The sequence below is a fragment of the Chiloscyllium plagiosum genome, unplaced genomic scaffold (assembly GCF_037043375.1).
Source record: "Chiloscyllium plagiosum isolate Xiang-an unplaced genomic scaffold, Cpla_swu_hap1 HiC_scaffold_45, whole genome shotgun sequence".
Classification (NCBI taxonomy): domain Eukaryota; kingdom Metazoa; phylum Chordata; class Chondrichthyes; order Orectolobiformes; family Hemiscylliidae; genus Chiloscyllium; species Chiloscyllium plagiosum.
The window spans coordinates 11,446,014-11,458,539 of record NW_028270183.1 but is presented as its reverse complement, the minus strand read 5'-3'; the positions used below and the strand labels follow the sequence as shown (position 1 = coordinate 11,458,539).

Here is a 12,526-nt window from a genome sequence, read left to right as displayed (position 1 = left end):
AGTGGGGCCATCCATAACCCCAATATGGATGGCTCCACTGGTCTTCCAAATGGGGTCAGGAGTTGGCTGCCCAAGTATCAATGTGGCATGGGTGGTAGGCCAATGGGAGATGGCTGTGCCCAATTGGAGCATTAGCGGGTTAATCTCACTCCACCCAATCCATGATCTGGTGTAGCTCAGTACTACACACTGGCTGGGAAAGGGGGAGGTGCTAATGACAAATGTGCCAAATGCCAAACTAAGTCAAAAAGGTCTGAGTGAAGGGCTGAGGCAGGGGTGGGGGACTCACTCTTTAAGTGCCAGAGGAGGAAACAAGCGATTACGTTTGATGGCTCGACCACTAATGTCTAGAAGCATGTATTTTCTCGAATCGGAAACAGAACAATAGGAAGCAGCAGAGTAAAAGCTGGAGCCTTACATTCAGGTACCCCACCTGTCCTGTGGCCTGACTGGAACTGTCGGAGCAGATCAGCTGGACAAACTCCTTCAGAGGGTCTTGGCTAGCATGGTGATGGTAGCGGATGGTTGGGTGGGTAAAGTAGGGGCTTGGCTGCTGGATGATGGAGGACGGCGGGAAATGGATAGCGGAGGCCGGTGCTCGAGGACTCCCTGCGTTTTTCAAAAACAGGAAAAAAATGCAGAGAAAGATGCAGAGACAAGGCAGTCAGCATTTCATGAACAACATCCGCGGCCAACGCACACAGAATGAAACAAAATGAATAACTCTTGCCCATTCAACTCTAGGCCTCACTGAGGCCTGGTGGGTGGTCTCACCTTCTCCCTCTTTCTGTCAAACCCATGCCACAAAACTGCCCCAATCAGTCAGTTCAAAGTGGCACACAGGAACTGCCAAATGGATCTCATGTACCCCATGTAAACTGGATGGAAACATTGGGCATCTGTCAACTGAGCTACCCATTCTCATGTTGCTCTTAAAAGTGGCAGTGGACTTCCTCAGCAAACAGTCGGAGACTAGTTTGACAGAAGGGAGGGCATGCCTCAAGGTTATCCTTCGCCGGGTACACCTTATTCCGTTGAGGAAACTGCCCAGAAGGACTTGGCAAACTTGGTTTTTTCTCTGAAGCCACACCTCTTCAACTGAGTATCCAGCAGTGAAGAGGGCAGCAACAGCTTCAGGTGGACATTGCCTTGCAAAAGTTCACAATCAAAAATTAGGCATTAGGAAACCGATGCACGCTCATAGAATTACAGAATCTCTACTGTGCAGAAAGAGGCTGTTCAGCCCATTGAGTCTGCACCAACTCTCCAAACAGCACCCAGACCCAGTCCCCCACCCTATCCCTGCAACCCCACGTTTCCCATGGCTAACCTACCTAGCCTGCATATCCCTAGACACAAAAGGCAATTTAGCATGTCCAATCTGCCTAACCCGCACATCTTTGTACTGCGGAAGGAAACCTACAGAGAAATGAGGAGAATGTGCAAACTCCACACAGACAGAAGCTGGAATCGAAACCAGGTCCCTGGTACTGTGAGGCAGCAGTGCTAACCACTGAGGCACCATGCCATGCTAATGTTACTAGACATTTATGTCAAAAAAAAACTCCTGACATAATTGCGAGTCCAAGAAACTTGGTGAAAAGCTGAGGATCCCAAAGGTCATCCACCGATAGTTGACTAAATAATCAGGATTGTTTACTCCATTTGTGCAGATGCACCAGAATCCACTCAGACTCCCATTCAACATTAACTCAACCCTCTGGAAAGAGTTAGAAACATTTCTTCTCTCTCTCTGTCCTGTCTCAGGTGTTCCCAAGGCAATCAGGAGGAGGGGTGGACTGATGCCATTTTGCCAGGCCTCTGCGGCCAATGCCACCTCCTGTTTCCTTACTCACTCGTCTGACCTGAAGCACTATCTTGCCACTACTGTGCAAGTAATACCCACGTTCAGTGTAATACCCACGTTCGCAACCCGAGGCCACATTCTGCTCAGCAAACCTTCTCTTATTTAAAGCCCCTTTTAAGGGGTTTTCCTTCATTGTGGACCGCCTGGAGTAATGCACCAAGCCAGGACATGGATGCTGTGCCCCTTATTCTGACACTATTCAGTCGTAGATGCCAGCTGTTGTACAGAGCATCCAAGCTGCCAGCTGAGCACATTCCCTTTTTCCCATCTCGGTGCATGGGGAGACTACAGTCACAATTCAAGACACAACACAGTCCAGAAGCTAAAATGGGCATACTGCACTGCCTGCAGGGTGATCCTGAAGATTTAACCTGAGGCTTCCCCTCACCTGGTCTGGTACCTGCTATCACAGGCAATGGGTGATGGGTGAATGCCATCCGCGAGGAGACTGTTTGTGAAGGTGTTCCACTGCCAAACTCATGTTTCGTTGACTTCTTTAAGGAAGTGGGTGATGTCATACCTGGGAATAGAACAATCAACACATCAGACATGAAGCCCTGAACATGCCAATCCAGCCTGTCACCAACTCACCCATTTGGCCCAACCAACTGGGAGATCCCAGGCAACAGAGATGGGCAAATAGACATCAGAGACTGGAACCCATGGAGTCCTGATTGGACACAGACTTTGCTTGGTCTCCTCAGTAATTTACACTGTTAACAAAGGTTCCAACCAGAAAGCCACCTCACAGCAACCTCATCCTGGAATATGAAAACAGCCAGAGACCATTCAGCCCCTCAAAGATCTGGATCCTAACTCTATCTGTTGTACAAAGGTAATAGAATGCTGGAGCAATCTTCAGTGATGTCATGGAGCTGCACATCACTGGGTATGAATACCCCAATGTGGGCAGAGATAGAACAATGTGTAATAAATTCTGCAATGTGTGATTCTCTGAAAGAGACACACGGAGCACCTTGACATGAATACTCAGAGAAGACAGATTGGTTATTATCTAATGTAACTATCAGTCAGAGCCTGGTATAAGATGACCATTTTGCCATAAATATTTAGTATGAAGTTTATTAGTAAGTGTAACGTTTAAGAATAAGCCTGACGATAATTCTTGACTATTCCTTCTCCTCAACCAGTCTATCTTGAACCCCTGAATGTGAGCTTAAGAGATATAGTTAGTATGTTTGCAGATGACACCAAAATTGGAGGTGTAGTGGACAATGAAGAAGATTACCTTGGATTACAATGGGATCTTGATCAGATGGGCCAATGGACTGAGGAGTGGCAGTTGGAGTTTAATTTAGATAAATGCTAGGTGCTGCATTTTGGGAAAGCAAATCTTAGCAGGACTTATACGCTTAATGGTAAGGTCCTAGGGAGTGTTGCTGAACAAAGAGACCTTGGAATGCAGGTTCATTGCTCCTTGAAGGTGGAGTTGCAGGAAGATAGGATAGTGAAAAAGGTGTTTGGTACATTTTCCTTTATGGGTCAGAGTATTGAGTACAGGAGTTGAGGTCATGTTGCGGTTGTACAGGACATTGGTTAGGCCACTGTTGGAATATTGCATGCATTTCTGGTCTCCTTCCTATCGGAAAGATGTCGTGAAACTTGAAAGGATTCAGAAAAGATTTACGAGGATGTTGCCAGGGTTGGAGGATTTGAGGTATCAGGAGAGGTTGAATAGGCTAGGGCTGTTTTCGTTGGAGCGTCGGAGGCTGAGGGGTGATCTTATTGAGATTTATAAAGTCATCAGGGGCATGGAAAGGGTAAATAGACAAGGTCTTTTCCCTGGGGTGGGGCAGTCCAGAACTCGAGAGCATAGGTTTAGGGTAGAGAGGGGAAAAGTATATAAAAGACCTAAGGGGCAACATTTTTATGCAGAGGGTGGTGCGTGTGTGGAATGAGCTGCTAGAGGAAGTGGTGGAGGATGGTACAATTGCAACATTTAAAAGGCATTTGGATGGGTATATGAATCGGAAGGGTTTGGAGGGATATGGGCCGGGTGCTGGCAGGTGGGACTAGTTTAGGTTGGGATCTGAATGTAGGTTTGCTCGCCGAGCTGGAAGGTTCATTTCCAGACGTTTTGTCACCCTACTAGGTACCTCAGTGCACCTCAGGCAAAGCACTGCTGATAATTCCTGCTTTCTATCTATATGTTTGGGTTTTTTGGGGTTGGTGATGTCATTTCATGTGATGTCATTTCCTGTGGTGACGTCACTTCCTGAACACATTGAGTTAGACCCATCCACTACCTCCGAGAAAAAGAGCAGGAAGTGACTTCACCACAGGAAATGATACTGGGAAGGGTGAGCAGAAGCTTGTTGTAAGAAGTAGGTTTCAAGGAGTGCATGGAGAAAGGGGTAATAGGCTGAGAGCTTCAACATGAAGAGTGACCACATTGCCTTCAAAGCAATTTGCAACATCCTGAGGTGGTGAAAGGCACTACAGAAATGCGAGATTCTCTTTACTTTTACGGATGGAACTTTGGAGCCACCACTGCCTCTGGTGGAGTGAGGAAAATCAGGAACGAGCAAGAGGCTGGAATTGGAGATGTGCAGAGATCTGGGTGGGCACAGGGTGGGCACAGAGACTGAAGGGAGTTACAAAAAGTGTAGGAGGAGAGGCTGAGTGATTTGCAAATCGAAGGTAGCATTCTCAGAGTCACGGTCCTGTCACTTTAGAGAGACAAAATCAGTGAGTGAACACAGGGACGATGCAAGAAAAGAGTTAGTGCAATTGCTGCTCCAGAGACCAGAGTTTTGAATGAATGTGCAGGATGGGATATGGAATACTGACTAAGGATTGAAATAGTAAAGTGCAGAGGAGAGAAGATGTGGGCGAGAGTCTGAATTGAGGCATGGGCAGTGACAGGCAATGTTACAGATCTGCAGTTCGTAAGGCCCCAGTGATAGAGCAGATCCTCATTTTGTCAGAGATTAAATGAAGATCCCATGGTAAAGTAAATTGTACATAGTCAGTGTAAGGAATAGGGATTTTAAAGCCAAACAGCCTGGCCCTATGAATAAAGACAAACCCCTGTGGGTGATGGAGACTAAAGTAAAAACTGAAAACGCTGAAGAAACTCAGCAATGTCTCGCAGTATCTGTAGGAACAAAGAAAGATCATTGCACTTGAAATGTTTGCTTTCTTTCAATCTCTGCAGAAACAACTCAGACTGCATTTTCTGTTTTTGGTTCAGCCTGGTTCCATGCTTTTGTTCAACATTCTTCTGTCCCTGTTTTACACTTTGCCCATCTCCCAGTTTCATTCTTTGCCTGTCCCCCCTGCTCTACCCTTCCCTGCTTTGCCCAGCATCCCTCACCTTTCTCCCTTCTACCACCTTTGCCTTTCCCTACCTGTCTCTCATTCTTTCTTTCCTATTTCATGCTCACTCCCTTTCTCCCCAGGTACATCTGGAGCAACACAGAAGTGCCACCTGGGGAGAATACTGTTAATAAAACATCCTACACTGAAAATAGAATCATCAGTGTGAATCTGCCAGTGATTGCTAGAAGCTGCAACAGAAATCTTGGTTGCTTCTGGAAAAAGTGACATTTAATCGCTCTGTGTGGTTTATGGAGCAGTGGAAAGAACATGTTGTTGGAATTCACCCTCTGGAATGCACCCAGCAATCCACCTTTTATAGAAAAGCAAAGCTACACCCTGCACATCAAAAGCCTCGAAGATCCCAACTGCTCATGGGTACAATGGACAGCTCAAGCACAGATCTGCCTGCAGGGAATGATATACCCATCAGTGTTCTCCTTGGCTTCATTGATGGCCCTCTGGCCTGATACATAGGGCCACAAGTTCAAATCCCTCTGTCACCCACTTGGGAGATGTTGGGCAAATGGATGACCTAGCCCTGATTTTGTAGTGCACAGAATGAGTCAGATCAAGTATGTTTTATTTGGAGCAAAAGTGGGAGGTCGGCATTAGGTAATGAAGTTCCTTTGAAGAGCTGGTGCAAGCACGATGGGCCGAGTGGTCTCCTTCTGTACTGACAGACTCACGGTGATTGACCGGTTTCACTGGCTTTTCAGGTGGAGACTTGCCAATGTAACCTGGTGGCCACCTCCGCGTGGTGTTGAGGGATCTGCTGCCTCTTGGAGGAGGAGGCATTAAACAAGGCCGCAATGGCCCTTCCAGATGGACCTACTTAAAGTTCCCACCGTCCAAGAGGTAAGGAAGTCTGGTCAAATTGTAGCCTCAGGCACTACAGGCAATAAAATATGTTTGAAGCTTCATCGCTGTTGTGTTATCAGAATCATGACAACAAATTTGCACACAGCAAGCTCACCCATGAACAGTAATGACAAAATGGTGCTGGTTGATGTTGATGATAGGCTAAAAGGAGAAACTGCTTCACGTAGTGAGTTTCCTGATGAAGGGCTTTTGCCCGAAATGTCGATTTTCCTGCTCCTGACCTGCTGTGCTTTTCCAGCACCACTCTAATCTAGACTCTGATTTCCAGCATCTGCATTCCTCACTTTTGCCTAGCCATGTAGTGGGTGGTCAGGAACTGGAATCCACTGCCTTTGAATGTGGGAGAGATATCAAAGTGCTCAAAAGGGAATTGGATTGTTACCTGAAAAACATGCAGAGCTATGTGGGAAAAGGCAGGGAAATGATGCTGGATGAACAGCTCCTTTGGAGAGCAAGCAGACATGATGAGCTAAAGGGCCTCTGTCTGTGCTGTAACCATTCTATGGCAGGAATAACACTACGTTCCTCTTCGAAATTATGCCATTGGACCTCTCACATCAACCTGACCAAACAGACACGACATTGGTGTTATGTCCCGCAGGAAAGACAATACCTCCAACAGTGCTGCACTCCTACAGTGCTGCACTGGACCTGCAAGCACAAATTGGATTCTGGAGTCAGTCTTGAGCCATCGCCTTCTGACTCCAAGGCAAGAGTATCTACCCAGTGATCCATGGCCAAACCATCCCTATAACATGATGACAGTGTGGTCAATAACTGCATGGAGCATATTCCTCCCTTCACTCTTGTCAATGGGTCACAATTCCTACAAGGAGGAATTTCAGGATTATCAGATGCTCATATTTTGGCAGATGCTAAAATTCAAGGCTGGAATTCTTAAATGATGAGGAACAAAGCTGAGCAGAATTTCATGATCTCTGAGTTTATTAGAATATAAATCTGTGCTGGCGGTAAGGAATTTGGAATTTATCTTTTTATTGTTCTTTTCTCTGTCCTTGGAGGAATGAATATTATCTGGCCAGACAGTCGGTATATTCAGTTTGAATTCAATCACACTGCAACTCATGTTCCAAAGTGCTTCATGGCGAGATATCACTTTCAATTGTCTCCGAACTCCTCAGAATTTTCGACCGGGGCCCTCAGTCCCAGCCTATAAAGTGGCAAACTGCCATGAGTGAGTTTACTGGTTTCATTCATCCTGCCCTGGGTAGCTTTCAGGGAGAGGCCATGCAAAAGCCCACAGGCTGAGAGCCCATGATGGTACATGCTGAACTATCAATCCTTATGGTGCCTTGCAAACAGAGCCTCCTCAGTTTGCATGGGAATAGGACAGTATTGCCCCTGAATAGCCCCTTACCTGCAGGAAGGTAGGTGTAGGGGAGAGAATGACCCCGAGTTATCACGGCAGTATCTTGTAGACACTATGACCAACAAAAGGCCACCATCCGAAATAGGAAGTGCTCCACACATGTTCATTACTTCCCATGACCAAAGAAAGACTTGCTTTTCTCAACTGCAGGAAAGCTAGTGAGATACTTTATCCAAATGCAGTCACTGCTACAGCAGCACAGGAAATGTGGCAGCCTGTGCATACACATCAAGCTCCCACAAATGGCAAAGTGCTAATGATCAGATACCCTGTTTATGTGATGTCAGTTTTTTCTTATTGCTTCATGGGATGTAGGCCTTGCATTTGTTGACATCTTGGAGGGCAGTTAAGAGTCAACCATGTGCCTGTGTGTCTGCAGTCACATGGAGGCCAGACTAGGTTAGGATGGCAGATTTCCTTCCCTAAAGGGCATTAGTGACCCAGATGGGCTTTGATGACACTGGTTACCATTAGACTTTTAATTCTAGACTTTTATTGAATTCAAATTTCACCATCTATTCTGGTGGCATTTAAACCCATATGCCCAAATAATTAACCTCGGGTTCTGAGTTCTAAACAGTGATATTATTGCTCCATCACCATTTATATAGTTGAGGGGTAGCTATTAGATCATCCAAGATAACTCCCTTACAGCTGACTGAGCAGATCAAGCCCCACATTCACATGTTTCTAACAGAGGGCCTGTTCAGCAACGCAGCACTTCCTTGGAATATCAGCTTTGTTTTTCCTTCTCGTACTGAGCCCCGAATATATGGACATTAGAATTAGGAGCAAGAATAGGCCATTGGCCACTTGAACTTGCTCTGCTACTACCCTTCAAGAGCATATCTATTTCTGCCACCAAAATATTCAAAGACCTCCCCCCCACCCCACCCCTCCACCACTCTATGGGAAAGAGCATTTCTCGAGGGAAATATATTCTCCCTCGCTTCCTGAGTTAACGGGGAGACCACTTATTTTTAAAGAGTGCTCCCTAATCCTACTCATCGCCACAAGGAGAAACATCGTTCAGAATCCACCCTATCAAATCCCCTTAGGATCTTGTTGTTTCAATAAGATCACCTCACAGTCTTCCAAACAGACCAGGCCAGTTTGGCCTCTCCTTGTGATGTAACTTAACCATCCCAGAAATCAATCAAGTGAACCTTCTCTGAATAAATTTGAGTGCAATTACACCTTTTCTTTTTAAAAATTATTCATTTCCAGGATGCTGGTGTTTCTAGCTAGGCTCACATTTATCGAATTCTGAGGACTGGTACCTTGAACTCTTTGATTGACAATTTTATCACCTCCATCCATCATACCAATTTTTTTTATTGCTTACCTGTGTCTGTCTGTATGTGCATGTAGGGGAATATAGAGGGGAGTTAGAGTCTTAGTTAGTTGAAGTATATGTCAACAGTTCATATTTGTTTACCAGTGGTTGGATATTTTCTGATGTGGAGGTGCTGGTGTTGGACTGGGGTGGACAAAGTTAAAAATCACACAACACCAGGTTATAGTCCAACATGTTCATTTGGAAGCACTGGTTTTCACAGTGCTGCTCCTTCATCAGGTAACTAGTGGGATAGGATCATTTGTCTTATGATCCTGCCCCACTAGTTACCTGACGAAGGAGCAGCGCTCCGAAAGCTAGTGCTTCCAAATGAACCTGTTGGACTATAACCTGGTGTTGTGAGATTTTTAACTCGATCTTTTCTAATCAACCCATTCAAAGACATTATTACACACCTTTGGAGCAAAGTGGTACTTAAATTCAGGACTCTTGTCCCAGAGTAAGGTTACAACCCTCCACCAATACAGTCCATGTTTTATAATAACCTGAGTCTATCAGTCAGGTAAACTGGGGACTTTTGAGTATTTTGATAACTTCTTTTAACTTTGGTGACAACTATGGAAATAGTAGGGCTTGATTGCCAGTGCACTCACCCAGTGAGTTGTAACCATATTTTTCTAATGGAAAACAATGAGTGAATGCTATGAGTTATATTGTGAGTTTAAAAGGCGATGAGCATTTTGTTTTGGCATAAACCACAGCCAAATATAGATGCAGCCCCAAGTGTACCTTAAAATCAATTTTCTGTTACCACAGAAAAGGCTCTGAGTCTTGCTGCAGAACAAAAACAGGGAAAGGAAAACTTCCTTAAAAACAAAAAAGGCTGGTTCTCCAACATTTTTTAACCTATGAAACAGAAGTCACCAGATGGTAATAGATCAGTGTTGAATGCAAATCGGTGTTGAAGACAAGTGAAAGCCTATCTTAGCCCTATTTTTCACCTTCTCATTGAAGAATAACAGGGAATGTTAAAAAAAATGCTTTTGTGCAGCAAGTGATAGGAGTTCTTTGTCACAGACAATTCAGATATCAAACCCTCATGTACAGGGAATCAGACAAGGCTCTCCAAAGGAAAAGGTATCGGAAGTTGTCGGGTAAAGGAAATGGGATTGGGGTAGGCAACTCCAGCTGAAGCAGCATGGAAATGATAGGGCGAATGCCTCCTTCTTGTCTATCTCACAGATTATGAGAGCTTACTGTGCACAAGTTATCTCTCAGTTTCTCATGTTACAATAGGGTTTGCACTTCACTGGTGGCAACGTGCCATCCTGTCATGGAAGGCACCATAGAAATGTAAGTTTTTCTGGACCCTATGATCCAGCACGGCTTGCAAACTGTAGACAACAATGGTGAAGCAGAGTGCGGCATTGGGCGTATGTAGAAGACCAGCTTGGAGAATGACTCCAGTTAATCTCCAATCTGATCGGTCTGGGCTATGGGCTCCTCCAGTTATTGCTCAGAGCAACATCAATATCACATTGAAAAATGTGTTTGTAATGTCACTACACACAACAACCCTTGACTGTTTCCTATTCTCCTGGACATACTGAATGAGCTTGTAACACTGAAATAGATGAAGGTTACGTGCACTGGGGTGCATAGCCTTGGAATATGATTTTCCATTCAATTATTTAAATGACCCACTGCCCACAGTGCATTTTTCCCATCTAATTCAGCGAAAGGACTTTGCTGACAGTCTGCATGAGCATTGTAATGTTATGTCAGAGTGGGGCCAAACTGGGTCATCCAAGGTAGACATAAAGATGGAGCAAGTTAAGGAAGCTTTATGCAGGTCAACGAAGGAAGGACAGCATGAGCGAGATCACCATTTCTCAGCTTTTCCCCACAATTTACTTTTAAATCAGGACTCCCTTCATGTTTTCAGTGCCAATATAACTCAGGAGGCAGCACTCTCTCCTATGAATCATATGGTTTTGGCTTCACATCTTCTAGAATGATGTGAAGATATATGATGTGAGTTTCCTCCTTTCTCATCCTGTCCTTCCAATTACCAGATAGCGTCTCCCCACCAGTTGTGTAAGGGCTTTCAGATCCTGGATCCATCTTGTGAAGATGTCGCAGAGCTGCTTCTCACTGTGTTTAAATAGCACAGTGTGGGTGGAGTTAAGGGAGGAAGAGAGTCACACATTGAGCCAGGCAGGAGCCTGAAGTCTAGAATGTTAGAGACGTGTGCAGAGAAGCATGTGGAGGAAAGCAGCTAGCACTAGGTAGACTCACAGAAGTCCAATGGGACAGAAGGTGGCCATTCAGCCGATTGAGCCTGAATTGGCTCTTCAATTGAGCATCATTTCCTATTCTTAATCTCCCGTTTTCTCCCCATTCTCCTGTGCATTATTATCCAGTGCCCTTTCATGCTTCAACTGGACCTGCCTCCAACACAATGTGAATTTTAGACCCTAACTAATCACTAAGGGAAAAAGATTGTTTTCTCATTTCACCCTTGCTTCTTTTGCAAATTACTTTAAATCTACACCCTTTCATTCTTGATCCTTTTACCAATGGGAATAGTTTGTCCCTATCACCTCCATCCAGTCCATTCAAGGTTGAGCAAACTTCAGTCTTATCCTTCTCATGGAATAGTCTGTCATTAATATGACAGTGAAGATTAGAGCCTGATGGATAAACACCATGGGTTGCAGCATCTAGCTTGAATATGTGATAAACTGGATTAGAAAGAAGGTGAAGGTTGAAGACAGACCTTGTCTTATCCTGGGCAGTCCATCATGAGCCCAAACACATCGATAGGAGCAGAGAGCAATATACCCAGAAAAGGCCGGTTTTTACAGAGTTTGCTCCACTCTGCTGCTGAGAATAGGACAGCACTGAGGAAATTCAGAGCCAATCATTTTGGCTGGTGATAGGAACTGGAGGAGGCCATTTGGCCCCAACACCCTGTGTCATCAGTTCATGGCTGGCCTGTATCTCAAAATCCCACTCCATGTCAAACACTCATGCCCAACACTGTTTCCTACGTGGCAATCATGTCGCTGCTTTATAGGAGGTCCCAAAACATGTTGCAACCAGAGACCATGCAGGCAGCTACTTAAATGCAGGTCTTTTAATTGAGAGGGATCAGAATTGTTGGCTTAAAAGAAAATGGGTGTAATGAATGTGTATTGATACATCATCCCCACTGCTGATCTTCTGGGGAAGGAGGCTGGGGGTGTGTTGTGGTCAGGTTAGTTTAGTTGGTGAGATAGCTATGCTCTGGTGCTATATAAAGCCACCAGCAGGGTTTCAGTTCCCCATTCTGGCCATTCTGGTAGTTCATGGAGACTTTGCCTCTTCATCCTTGAGCTGCAGATAACTAACTGCCTCTCTCTAATGGAGATGGATGTCTACGCTCAATTGTGGACGATGGCTACTTACTGTTGGCCTCCCAAACCATGACATAGATTAGTTCCAAAGTACAGCCAGAGCTGTGTGGTTACACAATGTAGTTACTTCATATTAACCAACGGGTTGATCCCAGTCTTGAACATATCCATCAATACCCATAGCCACGTTGAAAAGGACAGTCTTTCATGGTAATCACAGCTGGTATGTGAATTGAACCCACATTGTTAGTGTCACTCTTCATTCCAGACCAGCACATCCAAGCTAACTGACCCCACCCCAAGATAAGAGAATGAGGGACTGAGCCACAGTTGACATGTTTTTAATGTTTCCA

General features: G+C 45.1%; 1 protein-coding gene across 12 annotated transcripts in view; it reads right to left on the bottom strand.

Annotated features, from left to right (window-relative positions):
- nfixb (nuclear factor I/Xb) overlaps positions 1-12,526 on the bottom strand; it is a 635,608-nt gene that overhangs the window by 77,960 nt on the left and 545,122 nt on the right. For 9 of the 12 annotated variants that reach the window (XM_087983272.1, XM_087983261.1, XM_087983265.1 and 6 more), the window contains 2 exons: positions 2,256-2,387; positions 419-609 (listed from right to left, as the gene is read on the bottom strand). In XM_087983272.1, coding sequence (XP_087839398.1) covers positions 419-609; positions 2,256-2,387 — 323 coding nt within the window. The remainder of the gene's footprint in view (positions 1-418; positions 610-2,255; positions 2,388-12,526) is intronic. The other 3 variants (XM_087983260.1, XM_087983266.1, XM_087983263.1) reach the window with 1 other exon arrangement.